The sequence below is a fragment of the Doryrhamphus excisus genome, linkage group LG12, assembly GCF_037039965.1.
Source record: "Doryrhamphus excisus strain RoL-2023G ecotype Guam linkage group LG12, RoL_Dexc_Guam_v1.1, whole genome shotgun sequence".
Lineage (NCBI taxonomy): Eukaryota > Metazoa > Chordata > Actinopteri > Syngnathiformes > Syngnathidae > Doryrhamphus > Doryrhamphus excisus.
Genome location: NC_136368.1, coordinates 4,787,284 through 4,808,739, shown reverse-complemented (window position 1 = coordinate 4,808,739; position 21,456 = coordinate 4,787,284). Strand labels below are relative to the sequence as shown.

General features: G+C 38.7%; 1 protein-coding gene across 1 annotated transcript in view; it reads right to left on the bottom strand.

The window, feature by feature from the left end:
• The window catches only part of LOC131135488 (E3 ubiquitin-protein ligase SH3RF3-like), a 96,811-nt gene that overhangs the window by 15,391 nt on the left and 59,964 nt on the right, over positions 1-21,456 (bottom strand). Inside the window, exons 2-5 of the mRNA XM_058081440.2 lie at positions 17,936-18,211; positions 11,998-12,093; positions 2,387-2,695; positions 1,924-2,039 (exon numbers count right to left, since the gene is read on the bottom strand). Of these exons, the coding sequence (XP_057937423.2) occupies positions 1,924-2,039; positions 2,387-2,695; positions 11,998-12,093; positions 17,936-18,211 (797 nt within the window). The remainder of the gene's footprint in view (positions 1-1,923; positions 2,040-2,386; positions 2,696-11,997; positions 12,094-17,935; positions 18,212-21,456) is intronic.

The following is a 21,456-nucleotide window of genomic DNA, read 5'->3' as shown; positions in this document are numbered from 1 at the left end:
CCTCTAGAGAAGATGCAATGTTGTGAAAGGCGACATCGCCTCCCTGCCAACGATCAGGAGTCGTAACAGGAAGTGTTTAGCACCTTTTCAGCGTGCTGGAGTGGGCTCCTGCGTTCCGGGAACTGCCTCTACCTTTTCCATCACAAACGAGCTTGTGTTGTCGTTGTCGTTGCTGATGACAAACGATGAGAGCGCGGAGTGAAGCAGCTCTATATATGTGCTGCCTGGAGGTTGCCATGGTAACAGATGGTGGAGGGGATCGTATTCCGTCTTCCCATGGCAACAGGAATAGTTGCCAGGTCAAGATTGAAATGTCCAACCAGTCGCCAGACGTGTGTTTGTGTGTCTATATACTTAAGTACTCATCACCTTGTGTGGATAAACAGACATTTGTACACATTAAGGGACTCAAATGCAGGACTGTTTTGCGTTGCATTTGGGGTAAAGCTTGTAAAATCAGCAGACGCGATGGAAACTTGATATTATAAAAGCTAAGGTGGTAAACACTTCACCCTCATTCGCACATTTGATTTCCCAGAACTTGAACAGGACGTGACAGGAAGTGATGTAAAAGAATATAAATTAAAATCTCCAAAGCCCAGTACAATGTTCTCCATAACGTTGGTCAACCTCGGCGTTCCAATGCCCCATTTTTCGGGTAATTCAGTTTGTGGCAAAATCTTGGTTATTGTCCAAATATTGTACTGAACATACTAGTCCGGTTGCCTTGTGCAGTATCGTTCCGCACATTTGATTGGCACATGAAAGGACCCAGTGCTATACTGACTCACTGACTGTGTAGTTTTGATTGATTGCCAATAAATAACCCACCATGGGGACAAAGAAAGTTGGATCGAAAAGTACAAAGATGTGGTCAACTCCTGTTATTCTATCACCGCTTCAGTAAAAAAAACAAATGTTTATTCATTTCATTTGTCATTTATAACTATCTTTGGCAAAAAAAAAAATTATTCCCAATAAAAAAAATTTGGTCATATTTTTGGGTGTCGGACAAATTAATTGGATTGACATAATTTTCTATGTAAAAATGGTAAAAAAAAATGTTTGTATGTTTCGGGTTGGGCGGCACGGCGGTCTAGTGGTTAGCGCGCAGACCTCACAGCTAGGAGACCAGGGTTCAATTCCATCCTGTGTGGAGTTTGCATGTTCTCCCCGTGGATGCGTGGGTTTTCTCTGGGTACTCCGGTTTCCTCCCACATTCCAAAAACATGCTAGGTTAATTAGCGACTCCAAATTGTCCATAGGTATGAATGTGAGTGTGAATGGTTGTTTGTCTATATGTGCCCTGTGATTGGCTGGCGACCAGTCCAGGGTGTACCCCGTATCTCTCGCCCAAAGACAGCTGGGATAGGCTCCAGCACCCCCGCGACCCTCGTGAGGAAAAGCGGTAGAAAATGAATGAATGTTTCGGGTTTCATCTCACTTTTTCGAATGGATTAAAAACAAAATCGAAGTCACCACTGTTTTTGGTCAGGATATTAATAATTTTGGGTCGTTAGCATAACGGTAATTATGCAGTCAATAAATGTTAACGTGATGTTAAATGTTACCCATTTAACTTGTAATTTCTAAACATTAAAACTCCTATAGGTGGCGACACAAAAAAAATAATAACATGGTCCTGAAAGAAGAAAAAGTATAAGAAAACTTCTTATAAATAAACCATCAGTGTGTCGTTTATATACGCTGTATTTAGCTTCTAATCCAGACTTTACAAGAGTTTTGAGAAGCTTTATCAGTGTCACAGTGGAGGAGTAGTTGTTAGTAGTAGAAATAGTGGAACGTGGCCAATATCTCTGGGCGCAATGGTGGAAATATTTTTTAAATATACATTATTTAGAACAAACAAAACAGGCACAAAAGGTCGGTGGCGGGAGGGAGAAGTGACTCATGTCTACTCACATGTTGAGAGGCAGCTGCACCTTTGCATGGGCCAGCAGCTCAGAGGTTATGGATGCCACTTTTGGGGGCACCAGCACCCCTGCCGAGGAGGGTGAGGGACCTGGGGAGGATGCATCCTGAAGATATATAATATAAGAAGACACATTATTCCGGATTTGTCTGCAGGTTTTCACCTCTAAATGCACCTCGGGTATTATATCCAGAGGACACAAAAACACCAAAAAAGAAATGTGCAAATATTTGACTGAAAGAGACGCGTCAGAGGTGGTTTTTGAGAAATACGTCAAATGCAAAAGAGCTGTGTCTTATTTTTAAGACAGTATCTTTCATCTCAGACAATTGCATCAGCGTGCAGTTTGCCTTACATCAGCCACAAATCACTCAACTGAAGGCAACAATAGGAAGACTATGCAATTATAAGAATGTATTTCCAGAACTATGCGGCACGGACGTGAGCGCGCACCTGGATGCGAGCAGCCGCCCTGGGGTCGGAGGAGCTGATGAGGACCGGGTGGGAGATCTCCATACTATGTCTGTTGTTCAGCTGGGCCGCTCGCTGGCTGACGGACAAAGCTGAGAAGGAATGTCGCTTCTTTGCATTTTTCTTCCCTTCGCCTCTCCGGTGTCCCGAGCCGTTCCCATTGGATGGCGATGTGCTGGGGGAGGGGCCGAGGGAGCAGGGACCCATTGGCGACGGATCAGAACTCGGACCCGGAACGTTGGTTGTTGTCGGCTTGTCGATTTCCATCAACTGCTTTGCGGTTTCATTTAACTGCGGAGGGCAGAGATAAGGGGGGGGGGGGGGGGCACATACATCACCTTCAACAGGTTGCATTTTCAAGAACATGCAGTGGGTTTCCCCATCTGAACCTATTGAGTGTTATTGACCTGTCACAATATTTTAGGAACCTTGTACAGTTTATGATTGGAAAGTAGCTCTCTGGTTATGAAACCTATGATAATTCATTCTGTCTTGTGTGTACACCACAGATTAATTATTATTATTATTATTTTTATTATTATTTATATTATTATTATTATTATTATTTATATTATATAATATAATAATAATAAAATAATAATAAGAACAACAATAAGAGGGGTTCCCAAAATCTAAAAAAAAAGGTCTGCAGCCCACCTTTGTCCTATAAATGAAGGCACAACAGGTCGAAATGCTGCATTCTCAGAGCACTTAACTTATTATTATTATTTTTTTTTATTGTTATTATTTATATTATTATATAAAATAACAATAAAAATAATAATTATTATTTCTTGTAATTGTTATTATTTTATATTATTATATAAAATTTTATTATAATTATATTATAATTAATTATATTATTATATAAAATAACAATAAAAATTATTATTATTTCTTTTAATTGTTATTATTTTTATATTATTATATAAAATAATAATAATAATAACTATTATTATTTTTAATTGTTATTATTTTTATATTATTATATAAAACAATAATAATAATTATTATATATTATATATAATAATATATATTGTTATATTATTATATATAGTATAATAATAATAATTATTATATTATTATTTTATTTTAGTATTTATGATGATAATAATAATAACTATTATTATTATTATTATTTTATATAATAATATAGAAATAATAACAATTAAATATAATAATAATAATAATTATTATTAATAATATTTTATATAATAATATAAAATAAAAAAATAATAATAATAAGTTAAGTGCTCTGAGAACTCAGCATTTCGTCATTGTGCTGTTTATAGGACAAAGGTGGGCTGCATACCTTTTTTTTAGATTTTCAAGTTTGGGAACCCCTCTATAATGACAAAACATAAGATAATTATGTATTGATTTAGCTATTTGACAGACACAGCACAGTATGAATTCAGTGGTTTTAAGCACGAGACAAGTCCCATCCTGCTAGAACAATACAGACGTATTGTACCAGGCAGATAGAACAGACTGTCTGCCAGCACTGGGAGTGAAAGCATCTCTGACTTCTTAATCTGTGCCGGTCACTTGAGCTCCGGTACACAATCAGCTCATTCCCCCCCCCCCCCCCCCCCAGCAGAAGGGACAAATGTGTCGGTGTGATCCGCATCATCTCAATGCTGCCACTGACTGGCAGCCACATTGGGCCACTTGTTTATCAATGCGGATGTGAATGCCGGCCAGCCGACGAAGTGTTTGACAGCAGCTGCAAGCCCAACTTGAATACGAATGAGAAAGACGTGGAGCACATCTTGGTGAACAATGTGCTCATCAGTTATGAGGCTTCATGCGAGTTTAGGCAGACGCTGTTGCTGTCACACGCTCCATGTAGCGTTCATTCATTCATTTATCTCAGCACTCATCACAAAACAAACATTTTCTATTCTTCTTTATGCAAAGCTTACACTTCCAGCTCTTCTCTGGATCTGAAAGACAACACTGTGTCCTCATAAAACTTTATTTACATCAACTGGTGACATCAAACGCATGTGCAAGACTGCGCTTTGCAGCATAACTATGCAAACACACGGGATTATGCAACAATTTGCAACTTTCTCCGGCTTCATGTTGGGTTATTTTGCAGCCATCATCAATACAGAAAAGCACAAACATTGTGTTACGTAGTGCGCTTGAGCCGCATTGACAGACATCGGCTACTTTTTTCACACCCCTAAATAATGTTAAGGCTAAAAAAAACTACACTTCCAATGATGCTTAGAGTGCAGAGTCAAGAAAACGTATGTGCTAAGTAAATTTGATCAAGTGTAGAATTACTACAGCTTCTGTTTGGACTGCTTAGAGCTGTTGTATTCCGATAAAACATCACCTCACGTCTCACCAGCAGAGCTAACTATGGACCCTGGGAACACCAAGTGTAGGTAGGATGTATAGCGTGTTTTGCTGTCTTTATATTTATATCCCATGTTACAACTCTCACCTGCGCTTATGGATAACATCTTTAAATATTTATGACTATACAACAGATTTCCTGGGTGTAAATCTGTCTATAGTGTCCTAACCCTAAATGGATGCATTGTTTGGGTACTCAAATTGTAGTTAGGACTAGGACTAGTTTCTCAAGTGCGATGTTTGGCCGTACAATACCGGGAGTGTACAAAAACTGAGACATATTTTTGGTAATAATTTCAATCAACAGCAGAATCCTACAAAAAAACAGAGTGTAGGAACACCAAGGTTCCACTGAATGGAACTGATACCACATCCTAATTACAGTGCAACCAAACTCTTATGTTTCAGAAGTCACAGGACTCCGATTGTGACCAAAATTTGATGCATGACATCAGCATATGACACCACCGATGTTCAAAAGGCATCTGTACTAACAATGTAATGTTAGTACAGAAAAAGAAATAAACAAACCAACAATCAATCAGTAATAAATAAATATAATAACAATAATAATAAAACGGCAAATAATAAAAACTTAAGAAACCACAGTTGGTGGGTAGACAAATTATTTTTTTCATATTAAAATGAACAAAGCATTATTAGAGCCCTGTAGACATGACAAAACACGACTACAGTCACATTTATACTCTTTTTATTTACAACATATTGCGCAACTGCAGGGTCTTGAGACACATGCTAACTCGCAAACTAGAGAGCTAGCGACCTAAACGGTAGCCTTCAAGTTATTTCCTTTGAACTTAAATAGCCAAAAACTTACCACTTCCACACGGATAGGGAGGATAACTATTAACAGTTATTTAACCTTTAACATGAACATTAATCAAACGTAATAATTTTTTCTGGGTACATGATACCATACAGCATCCATATCAAACTTGCATGGGCCGCACTAACATTAAACTTTCATATCAAGGCGGGGGCCTCAAACTAGTGTCCTGCGGGCCACATTTGGCCCGCGGGCCGCATGTTTGAGACCCCTGGTCTACGTTAATCAAATGCTGAACGTTGCGCGTGCGATTGCTCAGGCACGCCAATTGGATGTGGTTATCCTGGATGAGAGTACAGTATGAGAAACATGAAAGTACGGTAAGCAGCTGAAGTGGACAACAAAATGACCAGCAGGTGAATGTGCATTAAATGGTCTCCATTTAATTAACCGAGACGTCCCAAGTAAAAGAGGTTCTTGTTAAGCACCCGCACGGCTTCAGAGGACACTCCATTGACGTGCGTTCAAAACAAGCGCACACAAAGGAGCTGCTATACATCAACTCAAACATTAAGAGATAAACATCCTAACGCCCTCTGACAAACTTCAATTATCTTTGCCTCCAGCCTCACCTCAGACTCCGCAAACACTCCCTGGAGTGAAAAGTGGAGTTATTCCAAGAGAGAACGCAATAGAAGGGGGTACAAGAACAACCTATACGGGCTCAGTGTCGGTGGCGCACATTTCCATATTAATAAATATGCTAATCAAGCCAAATCATATGCTAATAAGAATGATGGATTGAAAAGGAAATTCTCATGGGATAGACGAAAAGGACACGCACATAACCTCCCCAAAGGCAGAAGGTCAGTGATGCAACACACACTCTTAAAATCAAACTTAATCACGTCATTTTTACTGACGACGTGCACACACACACACACACACACACACATATACACATATATACACCGCTAAAGTGCAGAGTCATCGCTGCGGAAAAGGTGATAAGGATGTGCGTACATTGGGACAAAGGGACATATGCCTGATAGAGACAATTCTTTACGTGGAGATTTTGTCTGAATGAAACATCCAAGGTTAGCTATTCTGCTTTGAGATAACGCTTGTATTCCGTTTCACTGGGGACGGTTGCGGAATACCGCGACTTGAGCTGACATCTGCACTGTACATTGTCTGAGGTGCATGCACAGATATCATATGCAGACATTAAAGGTGTTACCTTATCTATTCTGTCCCTTTAATAATTGCAACAACTGTCACCGTATATTTGAATATACTGTACAGTGGAACATCCAACTACAATTTTGGAAATAAATGTAACTGATTTGAAGATGCTTATATTGGGGATTTAAACAATTTATTATATAACTTAATAAGTGTAGACAGAATATGACCTCAGCTCATAGAGTTGGCTGTCTAATCTGGTGTCAGCCACCAGGAAGTGTGCACTCATTGCTAACGTGTGAGTCTTATTTATGTCTAACATGGATTTTCTATTATTAGGTCATAGCCTGTTATAGTACTTATAAAATCGCACTTCTGGTTGGACGCTAACCGCATTTTGTTGCCCTGTACAAGTGACATGAGCAATAACAATAAAGTTGAATCCAATCTATCTAATATTGGGTAATACGGTTGTAAAAGTGACTATAGGGGTGTTATGTCATGTCTAGAGGGCTCTAATTATGTTAAAAAAATATTTGGAAAGTCATTAACAGTTTATGTTGTATGAAAATATTCCATTCATGAATACTGAATCCTACTTTGCTTCACTTTTTGCAGTCGGGTCTGGAGCCAATTAACTACAATAAACGAGGAACAACCTTACCTGATGTTCATTCATTCATTCATTCATTCATTTTCTACCGCTTTTTCCTCACGAGGGTTGCGGGGGTGCTGGAGCCTATTCCAGCTGTCTTTGGGCAAGAGGCGGGGTACACCCAGGACTGGTTGCCAGCCAATCACAGGGCACATATAGACAAACAACCATTCACACTCACATTCATACCTATGGACAATTTGGAGTCGCCAATTAACCTAGCATGTTTTTGGAATGTGGGAGGAAACCGGAGTACCCGGAGAAAACCCACCCATGCCAGGGAGAACATGCAAACTCCACACAGAGATCGGAGGGTGGAATTGAACTGGGGTCTCCTAGCTGTGTGGCCTGCACACTAAAAACTCCTTCACCGTGTAACCCATAAGAAAAGTTATATATATAAATATTAGGACTTCATTCCCGCAACGTAATTTCCCAAACATCTCTTTATTTTGTTTAGTTTGTCTCATAATATTAAGACTTTAACAAATATATAATCTTTCTTTAATATTCCAACTTTTTACTCCTAAAATCATATAATTTTTCCTCATACTACGAGTTTATTCTTGTAAAATTGCAACTTTTTTTCTCGTTACAATATGATGTTTTTCGGTTAATATTTGTACTTTATTCTCGTAAAATCACAGCTGTTCTTATCTTGTCATATTATTACTTTATTCCCGTAATATTTCAATGTTAATCTCATAATATTATAAGTTTATAACTAATTTTCCATAATTCTATTTTCTAGTATTATGACTTATTTTTTTCTTTAATAGTTCATCTTTTTGCTACTAAAATGATGCTATTTTTCTGCATTATTTTATTACATTATTCTCATGAATTTTCCTTGTTAAATTAATTTTTTTTCTCTTTTCATTATTGTAAAATGCAGATTTTTTTAATTTTTGCATTTTCTTCTTGTTAATTTCCATTTTTAGACTGCACCACAGGCCAATACAAATACATGTAAGGGCTTTGTAAAATTGCAACTTTTTTTCTCGTTACAATATGATGTTTTCCGGTTAATATTTGTACTTTATTCTCGTAAAATCACAGCTGTTTTTTGGAAAGTTCTTATCTTGTCATATTATTACTTTATTCCCGTAATATTTCAACGTTAATCTGATAATATTATAAGTTTTTCCTTCAACTAATTTTCCATAATTCTATTTTCTAGTATTATGACTTATTTTTTTCTTTAATAATTCATCTTTTGCGACTAAAATGATGCTATTTTTCCACATTATTTAATGACATTATTCTCATGAATTTTCCTTGTTAAATTACAATTTTTTTCCCTTTTCATTATTGTAAAATGCAGATTTTTTTTTAATTTTTGCATTTTTTTCTTGTTAATTTCCATTTTTAGACTGCACCACAGGCCAATACAAATACAGATAAGGGCCACAAATGGCCCCCAGGCCACACTTTAGACACCCCTAGTCTAGCACAAGAATACTGCACTGTGAACGCCCCTTCCGTACGTTTCGCCCTGTGTGTTTTGTTTCTGACCTGTGGCGCCCAGTCCAGGGTGTAAGTACGCTGACCCAACTCACATAAAAATAACTGAGTGTCCTATTGGGCGGCAGGAAGTTCTATTCTTTAATGCGCTGCAGCGACTGAGATTACGAGCAGGGTAAAAACAGCAGACACAACCGCTGCCGCCCTATTTCCACCACCCACACTTTGTACTCTTTTTAAGAGAGCCAGAAAAAAGACGAAGTGACATCATTTCAAACTCCTCACACCCTCAAGGCAACCTTTTTCATCTCTCCCCCCCCCCCCGAGCTCATTCTACTGAATCCTGCAGAAAACATGTAAAAAAAGACACATAGGAGAGACTGCTTATCATCCTGCCATGCAAAATCACAAAACATTATCTCATAAAAAGCTTCCTACCTTTCTGCAAACTGTAGAAATTCACACGTAGAAATTCTTACTATAGAATACCAGAGAGTATTCCTAAGTACAGTAATCCCTCATCACTTCATGCTATCATTTCTTTAAAACATATTAATTACTATATCATGTAGCTTTCAGGTAAATATAGACTATTACTTGTAAAATGTGCATATTTTTACATATTTTATTTTATTTATTTTTTGCCAAAATGAAGATTCTCAAGCTAAAAAATGAATAAAAAAAGGAAAATACAAATTTAAGGCATTCAGAAGATGCATTTAAAGACATTACTGACCTTTATTGCAGCTTTGAATGATCTCACAACAGGTTGTAATAACCCCTAAAATATGCTACTGAAATTTTTTTTTGTACTGTAAATGAGAAAAATCATCAGTAAAGTATCCATGTATATTACCATTCTTCATTGTATTGTATTCTCAGGCCTAAACTATGAAGTATATGCTGCTTGTGTATTGAAAGTCCATAAATTCGTACACTTTCCATAAAAGCTACAGATGTGCGCCATCTCCTGGTGTAAAGTATTAACTACATCAGGCACCAAATTGGCAGAAAAGGCAATTTTGCGACTTTTGCGCTGAAAGGGTTAAATGATTGATTTTTAAAAAAAATCATATTATTAGGGGTGTTCCAATATGATATTAATATCAAGTATCCGTCCGATACCAGCCTGTATTGGATTATATCGGCCTGCATCTAAAATGTGTGATATTAGCACTCCGGTACAAGCAATCCATTCCATGCTGGTGACTATAGGGGTGCTATTATACGTCTAGAGGGCTCTAATAATGTTAAAAGCATAAACGGGTCTTCTCTGCTCTAACTAGAAAAAACATTCCATTTCTAAATAAGGAATCCTACTAATCCTACTAAAGATACATTACTTGAGATGTTATTTTACAAAGGTTCTCCATCCTGGTTCTCTTGTCTAGACATCCTTCTTCCTGCCGGAGTCATATCACCAGTTATGGCACTAATGGTTTGAAAATGGAATCATCTTTACATCTGGATGATACTGACCATCCTGTCACATTATTTGTAAATGTATGAGATTATTCGATTTTGCGCACACAAACTAAACACTATCCGAAGGCCAGCTGGGCCCCATTCACTGGCCTCGCACACATACACATACACACACATGCACACGCACACGCACACAACCCTGACATGTCCTGCTGTTTCCAAGCGATGGCGAGGTCTTGATGATTGATGTATCTCTATTTAAAAGGAACCCTGGGTAAACTATGGATGAATGGATATCTGTAGGGATGGCGGGTGCCTGGCAGTACCGGTTTTAACCTCGAAAAAGGCGCTGCAGCAGAGTGTAAAACTTGTCATGCACAAATTCCCTGTGGCGACGCAGAACCAGGCAAGTTTATGCCCCCAGACTCGTTTAAAGCAGCATCACACAAGACAGCAAACAGTCATTAGCTATGATACAATCTTGTGCTGGAAGACACAGCCATCCCAAGGAAAGCGGACATCGTAGGTGTTGTCGCTATATCTATGCTGCTGTTGTTATTGAAGGAACTAGCATTAAGTATGTGTAGCAATGTGCCTCAAAAAAAAGTTTTGAGGGCTTCATAGCCGAAATAGGTGTATCCCAATAACAGTATTGTAAGCTAGCTGAAATTAACTTGTTTTCTTCTGTTGTAATGCACAGAAAAGGGAAATAATTATGTGTTGGATTGTGAATGATGGGAAAAATTCCAAAAGAAGTGCAGTTCCCCTTTACGTGAAAAAGTTGCATTGGGACACCCCTAATAACTATAGCCTAGCTCAGGGGTGTACAAAGTGCAGCCCGGGAGTCATTTGGGGTCCACGGCAGTTTTTTTATTGGCCCTTGGCACAATCTAATGAAACAAAAAAACTAAAAAAACATAAAAAAATTTAAAAAGCAGTAATTTTATATTAAGAAAAAGTCATAATAGCAAGGGAAAAATAGTATTAATTTGAAATATTAAAGAAAAATTTTAATTTAAAAGTGTCATATAATACAAATAAACACATGAACACAAAATTGCAAAATAAGAAAATTTAGGTTTGAAAAAAGTTACAATATTCAAAGAATAAAATCAAAATATGATGAGAATTAAGACAAAATAAAAAAATTACAAAAAGAAAGTTGAAATATAGTATAAATAAATATAAATATAAATATAAATATAAATATAAATATAAATATAAATATAAATATAAATATAAATATAAATATAAATATAAATATAAATATAAATATAAATATAAAAAAGTAAAATATAGTATATAGTATAGTATAACATATAGTAAAAAGGAAAAAATGAGGACAAAATTGTAAAAATGAAAAAAATTGCCCCTCCTTCTTTTGATTTTTTTTTCAGTATGCGACCCTCGTTTGAAAAAGTTGAGACACCCCAGGCCTACCGTCATGCTTTGCAGAAAAGCAGTTTAAGGCACCAAAGGTGAGGATTATAATTAAAATTATAGAATTTCCATTTCACTAAAAATGTCAAAATATGCATAGAATAAAGGATCTTTGATATTATGGGGATTTTTCTCCGAGCAGAAAACAAGGTCAGGTTGGTTTCCACCGATCGGTCCTGCTACGGGTGTGCAGGTTTCTTGTCTATTTTCATCATGTCACACATTAGGGTCAGTGTGAGTGGGTGTGCGTGACGTCTTCACTCTTACCTCCACGTAGAGAATGGGGAAGATGCCAATCTTGTCTCCCAGCATGCCTTCTGCCCAGTTTTCATCCACTCGCCTGATTACCGTCAGGACTTCATCCTGGTAAGAGATGGACAACACACAAAAAACAAAACATAAACACAAAACTCCACTTCTTTACTTATAGTACAGCAGAGCCCCTGCTTGGTGCAGGGGTTCCGTTCCTCGCCTGCCAACGAATGTTAAAAATCTGTAAATGATACGCCCATAAAAATGTCTATTTTTGACACTACATAAGCCACACGACTTGCCTCTTGTAACTGCAGCAACGCAATTCAAATGACTATACTAATAATATTTTAAATGACATTTAATTTCACTTGCATTTTAATTCAATTTATTATGATTAAATTGGAATTAAAACTAAATTAAAACAGGTTTTGGGGCTGGATTGTATTATATGTTCTTTCACTTTTACATCTCACAGCAACTATGGTGTGTTCAAAGACCACCAAACAAAGCCCGCAATCTGAACATGTGATGAAAAAAAAGACGCATCAATGACGTATAACGACCTGTATTATTATAATTTGTAAATTATTACTAACATATTACCAAGATTGCTGCATGGTGGCCACCAGTCCAGGGTGTACCCCGCCTCCCGCCCGAAGACACCCCCCCGCTGCAGCACCCCCCGCGTAGAAAATGAATGAATAAATTTTACCAAAATGTATTTTATGTGGAAGAAAATAATATTTAACTTTTTTATAATTATTATTCTTAATTAAATAAATTCACAAATTAAAATAATAAATAATAAAAAAAATTATGTATAAATAATAATTAAAATAATAAATGTACACAAAAATGCTAATTTGCTGGGCTGTGAAGGCTGAATTACGAACGTGCAGGAATCAATTATTTGGATTATTTAGAATATCTCAACGTGATGGCTGCATGGTGGACGAGTGGTTAGTGTGCCGACCTCACAGCTAGGAGACCAGGGTTCAATTCCACCCATCTCTGTGTTTTCTCCGGGTACTCCGGTTTCCTCCCACATTCCAAAAACATGCTAGGCTAATTATCGACTCCAAATTGTCCATAGGTATGAATGTGAGTGTGAATGGTTGTTTGTCTATATGTGCCCTGTGATTGGCTGGCGACCAGTCCAGGGTGTACCCTGCCTCTCACTCGAAGACAGCTGGGATAGGCTCCAGCACCCCAATGACCCTCGTGAGGAAAAGTGGTAGAAAATGAATGAATGAATGAATCTCAAGGTGATTTTAATTTACATAAAATAAGCAGTTGAAATAAGCCGATTTGTTTTTCACGTACAGTCGCCATGTGACCTACAACATTTATAGCAAAAGAAGAATGCTGCTCTCTACAATCTGTATCTCCATCATCCTACCAAGAGCCCTAAAAACAGCCTCCTTGGTGGAGGTAATTAAAGAATGAATACATGCTTGTTTTACACACGGGTGTTCTTTTTTAAGCACACGCTATAGAGCGCAGCTTTGTATAGTTCATGGTACACTTGGAGTCGGGTGAAGAGTTGATATTTTTGGAAGCATGAGGGTAACCACTCTAAGACAAAGCTATATTTTAGCGCGAGTGCTAAGGAATGGTCTTACTGTCGCCAAGACGTATGGACTGTAGAACGTCAAGCCAGACAGGCAGAGATACACGATATAAACAGGACAGTACGCTCCACGCTTATCTGTACGGATAAAATATTCCGAGGAATAGCACATACCAGACGCGGGTACATGCTGCTCCGTCACACACAAACACACACGCTCGTGTTTTCCCTCATCACGTGAATACGAGGGTCTTGGTTAGACCATTAGGGTGAACAGTGATAATGTAATTCTGCTAAATGACTTTGTATTAGTCATACTGAGTAATTAGCTTTCCCACTGAGAAAACAATCACGCACACACTGGTTTTGCATGACAGCACACATTGTGTGCACGGCAGGGGAGTTCATATACAGCACAGCGTCATGTGCCATCATGTACCTGTTGATTCATTTAGCCCCAAAATCGGAAAAAAAACTTTCACTTCATCTACAACAGGGGTCTCAAACTCAATTTACTTGGGGGCCACTGGAGCTCGGGTCTGGGTGAGACTGAGTCGCATCAAGTTTTCCCAAAAAAAAACAAAAAACGCATTTATTAAAAACAAAATTTTCCAATTTTCTACAATAAAAGCTCTGATAAAACATTCCACTGTTCTCAGATATCTTACTTTATATTTTTCTACACAAAATAAGATAAATAAATAAACAAATCAAGAATAAAGAAAATCAATCAATCAGTAATAAATAAATAAATATAATAATAACAATAATAATAATAATAATAAAACGGCAAATAATAAAAACTTAAGAAACCACATATAGTTGGTGGGTAGACAAATTATTTTTTTCAGATTAAAATGAACAAAGCATTATTAGAGCCCTGTAGACATGACAAAACACGACTATAGTCACATTTATACTCTTTTTATTTACAACTGCAGGGTCTTGAGACACATGCTAACTCGCAAACTAGCGACCTAAACGGTAGCCTTCAAGTTATTTCCTTTAAACTTAAATAGCTAAAAACTTACCACTTCCACACGGATAAGGAGGATAACTATTAAGAGTTATTTAACCTTTAACATGAACATGAATCAAACGTAATAATTTTTTCTGGGTACATGATACCATACAGCATCCATATCAAACTTGCGCGGGCCGCACTAACATTAAACTTTCATATCAAGGCGGGGGCCTCAAACTAGTGTCCTACGGGCCGCAATTGGCTCGCGGGCCGCGTGTTTGAAACCCCTGATCTACAAGCTGCGCCTGATGTGTTCGACAAAACACAAGAACACACCCCCCCCTTTCATAAATGTAATGCAAGGAACAAAATGTTACAAGCTCTGAGCGCCAAAAACGAACATGATGTAGAAATGACGATGTTTACAGCAAACCAAGCCCCGGGAACACACTTTCATTTTGTACTCTCCGTTCCCTCTACATCCTTTTATGAGGAACACTGGGAGTTTAATTTAGGAATTCTAAATGTCATTCATTCTAAACAGGAGAAACTTCTGCTGGAATTGTAAAAAGGCCCAAAAGGGGGAAACACCAGGGCTGTGTTTGAAACCGCATACTCATTACTACATACTTCCATGCCCATACTATCCACACTCCATACTGCAGTATGCAAAGCGTTTACACTACAGCGTACTACATGATAACCCACAATGCATTATATTGACAGGCTGAAACTGATTTCACTCTAAACCAGGGGTCTCAAACATGCGGCCCGCGGGCCAAATGTGGCCCGCAGGACACTAGTTTGAGGCCCCCATCTTAGTTTAATGTTAGTGCGGCCCGCGCAAGTTTGATATGGATGCTGTATGGTATCATGTACCCAGAAAAAATGATTACGTTTGATTAATGTTCATGTTAAAGGTTAAATAACTGTTAATAGTTATCCTCCCTATCCGTGTGGAAGTGGTAAGTTTTTGGCTATTTAAGTTTAAAGGAAATAACTTGAAGGCTACCGTTTAGGTCGCTAGCTCTCTAGTTTGCGAGTTAGCATGTGTCTCAAGACCCTGCAGTTGCGCAATATGTTGTAAATAAAAAGAGTATAAATGTGACTATAGTCGTGTTTTGTCATGTCTACAGGGCTCTAATAATGCTTTGTTCATTTTAATCTGAAAAAAATAATTTGTCTACCCACCAATTAGATGTGGTTTCTTAAGTTTTTATTATTTGCCGTTTTATTATTATTATTATTATATTTATTTATTACTGATTGATTGATTTTCTTGATTTGTTTATTTATTTTTTAAGATATTTGAGAACAGTGGAATGTTTTATCAGAGCTTTTCATTCACGATAACATGTAATACTTACAGTATTTTGCCATATTTGGTTCATTTTAAGAATTAGTGAGAGGCTAGTGAAGCTAGTGGTGAGGCTAGTGGCTAGCTGGCTAGTAGCTAGCCAATGTGGTGTGTGGCGAGGAGTCATTACACCGGTAACGTAGTTCTTTGGCGTGACAATGTTAATAACAATAATGATAACTATGTTGATGTAGGGCGGCACGGCGGTTGAGTGGTTAGCGCACAGACCTCACAGCTAGGAGACCAGGGTTCAATTCCACTCTCGGCCATCTCTGTGTGGAGTTTGCATGTTCTCCCCGTGCATGTGTGGGTTTTCTCCGGGTACTCCGGTTTCCTCCCACATTCCAAAAACATGCTAGGTTAATTAGCGACTCCAAATTGTCCATAGGTATGAATGTGAGTGTGAATGGTTGTTTGTCTATATGTGCCCTGTGATTGGCTGGCCACCAGTCCAGGGTGTACCCCGCCTCTCGCCCGAAGACAGCTGGGATAGGCTCCAGCACCCCCGTGACCCTCGTGAGGAAAAGCGGTAGAAAATGAATGAATGTTAATGTAGGTGCATCCCATTATTTTTAGCTCTTTTTATATCTTTAGAACACATGGGATAAATGACAACAAAGTGCAGTCTCCCTTTAATGACAAAGGAAGCCATTCTATTCCAAAGCATTTAGCAAGAGCGACTCCCCTGAGATGACTCGTCTTCACTTTCAGGAATCCAAAGGTGCTCCTCAGCCGTGGAACCAAGCGATCTTAAAAGCCAAGCTGTTATCGGAGTTTCAGCACACAATGTTTAATTACCAGCTTCATTTTGATCATCCAGATGACAATGACCTCATATGAAACAGATGAGACGTGCAGTATGGGGTATCAAAGTTATCAAAGTGGCCCGAAAACAAAGCTCACTCTAATTCTTGGATGAAAGCGGCTTGTTGAACAATCCCGTCTCGTGTTACTTTAATGTGCACCTCGACCATAATAGCTACTAGGAACTGACCCCCCCAGTTAGATCATTTTCCCAAAGAGAACATAACCGCAGCTGTGATCCACCTGAAACACGGCTTTGATTATTTTTGATGTTTTTCTTGCCGGAATCTCCTGAGCATTGCCGCTGATTAAAGTTAAACTCGCCTAAAGTCAGCGTTGGTATGTTTAGTCAACAAAAGCCAACAAAGTTTACTCTGGAATTAGCCAAAAGTCTCTCTCCCGCTTATAGTTAGTCCAGAACTCTGTGGCATGGCTTTTAACAGGAACCAAAAAAGGGGGCGCACATCACCCCAATTCTGGCGTCCCTGTTCGTTTTAGGATTGATTTTAAGATTTTATTGTTTGTTTTTAAGGCGTTGAATGGGCTGGCCCCCAAATTCATCTCGGACCTCATTCAAGTTTACTCTCGTCACTGAGGTCCGAGGGCCAGTTCCAACTTGTGGTGCCTAAGACGAGACTTAAGACCAGAGGGGACCGAGCCTTTTCTGTGGTTGGCCCCAAACTATGGAACCCCCCCCAAGTAAAAAAAGGCCCCCCAACATCGAAAGCTTTAAGTCTCGTCTTAAAAGCCATTTTTATTCTCTGGCTTTTAACTCGGAGTGAGTCGTATGGTCCTGTGTCTTTTAGTTCTTCGTTTTTATTGTAATTGGTTTTATTTATTTTATACTTTTATTGCTTTGTTTTTAATATTTTAATATCTATTTTACTATTTTATTTCTTAAATTATCTTTTAGTTTTGGATTATTACTTTTTAATTTTACTAGTCTGTGCAGCACTTTGGAAACTTTGTTTATAAAATGTGCTATAGTGGTTAGCGCGCAGACCTCACAGCTAGGAGACCAGGGTTCAATTCCCACCCTCTGCCATCTCTGTGTGGAGTTTGCATGTGCATGTGTGGGTTTTCTCCGGTTTCCTCCCACATTCCAAAAACATGCTAGGTTAATTGGCGACTCCAAATTGTCCATAGGTATGAATATGAGTGTGAATGGTTGTTTGTCACCCCCCGCGACACCCTCGTGAGGAAAAAGCGGTAAAAATGAATGAATGGATTGGCAATTCGTGTGTGTGTGTGTCACCTTGCTGAAAGCCAGGCAGTCTTTATCCTGGTCTTTGTTTTTGACCTCAAAGTCGTACAGCGCTTTGCCCTGGGGTGGAGTCTGACTCAGGGGGCGCAGCAGCTGGATGTAACTGGCGGGCAAAAAGCCATGGCAGCCGTTTAGCTCCCCGTGGTACCAGTTGTCATCCACTTTACGTCGCAGGATGATGATGTCACCCTTGGAGAACTGCAGATCCCCCGGCTCCTTGCCCTCGTAGGAGTAGAGTGCCTTCCCACAAGGCAGAGCTGGGATGTTCTGAGAAAACATCGGAAAACAAAATTCATTGTCAGTTGTCCTAAAGCAGAAATAATGCAGTATATGAAAAAATATCGGGTGGCACGGCGGTCTAGTGGTTAGCGCGCAGACCTCACAGCTAGGAGACCAGGGCTCAATTCCACCCTCGGCCATCTCTGTGTGGAGTTTGCATGTGTGGGTTTTTCTCCAGGTACTCCGGTTTCCTCCCACATTCCAAAAACATCCTAGGTTAATCGGCCACTCCAAATTGACCATGAATGAAATAAATGAATATGTCTTTAAATAATTCCTAAAAACTGTCATTAATTAAGGAAATTTGGAATTAAAATAAAAAAATTGAATTAAACACATAAATATGTGATTAAATAAATTATTAAATGTGCCATGAATTGATGAAATACATCCAAAAATTAAAATTAAATACATGAATATGCCATTTAATAACACTTAACACTTAAATGTGTCAAATCATGAAAATATTAGTTTATCTAATGTAAAAACATTCACAACATTATTTTTTTTTTGACGACACTACAGTTTTTCTATTTACTATTACAAATCAAATAAGAAATATAACTATTGTCATAGCAGCACGGTGGGCGAGTGGTTAGCGTGCAGACCTCACAGCTAGGAGACCAGTGTTCAATTCCACCCTCAGCCATCTCTGTGTGGAGTTTGCATGTTCTCCCCGTGCATGCGTGGGTTTTCTCCGGGTACTCCGGTTTCCTCCCACATTCTAGTCAGTCTTTAAATAATTCCTAAAAACTGTCATTAATTAAGGAAAATTGGAATTAAAATAAAAAAATTTAATTAAACACATAAATATGTGATTATTAAATTAAGTGATGAAATACATACAAAAATTAAATGTGTCAAATCATGAAAATGTTAGTTTATCTAATGTAAAGACATTCACAACATTGTTTTTTTTGACGACACTATAGTTTTTCTATTTACTATTACAAATAAAATAAGAAATATAACTATTGTCACAGCGGCACGGTGACCCAGTGGTTAGCGCGCAGACCTCACAGCTAGGAGACCACGGTTCAATTCCACCCTCGGCCATCTCTGTGTGGAGTTTGCATGTACACTCCGTGCTTTCTCCGGGTACTCCGGTTTCCTCCCACATTCCAAAAACATGCTAGGTTAATTAGCCCAAATTGTCCATAGGTATGAATGTGAGTGTGAATGGTTGTTTGTCTATATGTGCCCTGTGATTGGCTGGCCACCAGTCCAGGGTGTACCCGCCTCTCGCCCAAAGACAGCTGGGATAGGCGGTAGAAAATGAATGAATGAATGAAAAAATATCCTTCATTTTGATAAAAGACAGCTTTGGATGTGTCTGCAAACCAAAAGAGGGGGTAAAGAATTAGCCTAAATTACAGCAAGAGCTCTCAAGAAAGCGTATTTGTCCTCTTAACTTGTTGCTTTGAGTGGCCAAATGTTATTACACGCCATTTATCCTGTGACACTCTTACACAGAACCGCATTAAGTGCCTTCTCAAAACCTCTGCGGAGGATTAAAAGGAATGCTGTCTAGCATTAGTGTCACACGGTAGAAATGATTCCAAATAAGAACACTACACAAACCTCAGGATTCTATAATTTACACTCAAATGTTTTTGTTTTTTTTCGATTTAAGGAGCTGGAAGTAGACTGGAACAAATTGCTTTCAGTGAAATATCTAGTGTGTGTTATGTTTGCATTGGAATATTGTTATTTTTCACAACTGCGGTATTTAAAGAGGTACAGGTGGTCCTTGGGTTACCGGTGAGTTCCCTTCCGACACGCTGATCTATACGTCATATACGTTAAGGATGTCCAATATTATCACGTTTTTTTCTCTGCAATGCAAGCTGATTCATTCATTCATTCATTTTCTACCGCTTTTTCCTCACGAGGGTCACAGGGGTGCTGGAGCCTATCCCAGCTGTCTTCGGGCGAGAGGCGGGGTACACCCTGGACTGGTGGCCAGCCAATCACTGGGCACATATAGACAAACAACCATTCACACTCACATTCATACCTATGGACAATTTGGAGTCGCCAATTAACCTAGCATGTTTTTGGAATGTGGGAGGAAACCGGAGTACCCGGGGAAAACCCACGCATGCACGGGGAGAACATGCAAACTCCACACAGAGATGGCCGAGGGTGGAATCAAACCCTGGTCCTCCTAGCGGTGAGGTCTGCGCGCTAACCACACAAAATTGCTTAATTTGCAAGTTCCAACATCGCCGTCGCATCGAGCGCTGAGTGTATGTACGTCAAAGTTGCCGCCATATTGGATGTGGCAAGGCTATGCTGTAAGTAAATCAAAGTAAATGCACTTAATTTTTATTATTTTTTTATTTTTTATATTTAATATATAATAATATATATTTTATATATATATATATTTTTTTATTTTTATTTATTTTATTTTTATTATTTAATTAAAGACATTTATGTTAATGTATCTCGTTTGCACAGTACATCCACACACACACACAAATACACTTGGGAAACCAAAAAGGCACGAAAAAAAATGTATATTTGGTCTTCTCTGATAGCAAAGATAAGAACTTTATTGATCCCACACATCAGCTATAAAGCATGAATTATAACCTCCTGTTGGTTTGACACCAAGTGAGCTTGGGTTTAAATGTCCAGCTAATTCATCGCAAAGATACAACATGTCCTCAAGCAAGTTGATATTATTCAAACCCAGGCTTGATTAGAGTCATGTGATGGTGATGACTATTCCTTCTTTTGGACTGGTCAGGCTATTAAAACCCAGAGAAAGTAAGTCCAACAACCTCTCGGTGCACTAATTAGTGTATGTGGATTTCCATAATTGACAGAAGGTATTCATGTGTGTGTGTGTGTGAAGTCCATGTGGACATACAGTACATGCAAACACATTGACCACTGCCGAGGCTCCCATCTGTTCAGATCTTTCAATGGGGGAGGGTGGGCTTACATTTCACAGTGTACAGACTTGTTGGTCCAAAGTAAGCTTTCATGCTGGTCTTTACATTACCGACTAAGCTAGCAGTCACACCTCATCCAAAGCGAAGTGAGCAGATGGGAGAGTAGTTGACGTTGGCCTCCTCGCCTCGGTGATGTGAAGAGCTATTCCCGTGGGGTGAGCGGTGGAGATCGCAAAGATCCCCCCCCCCCCGGTCATCATGGTGGTGTCGGCATGTGCTGCGGAGTGCATCGGTGCGTGGAAGTGACTCACAGAGGTTATCCACTGCGGC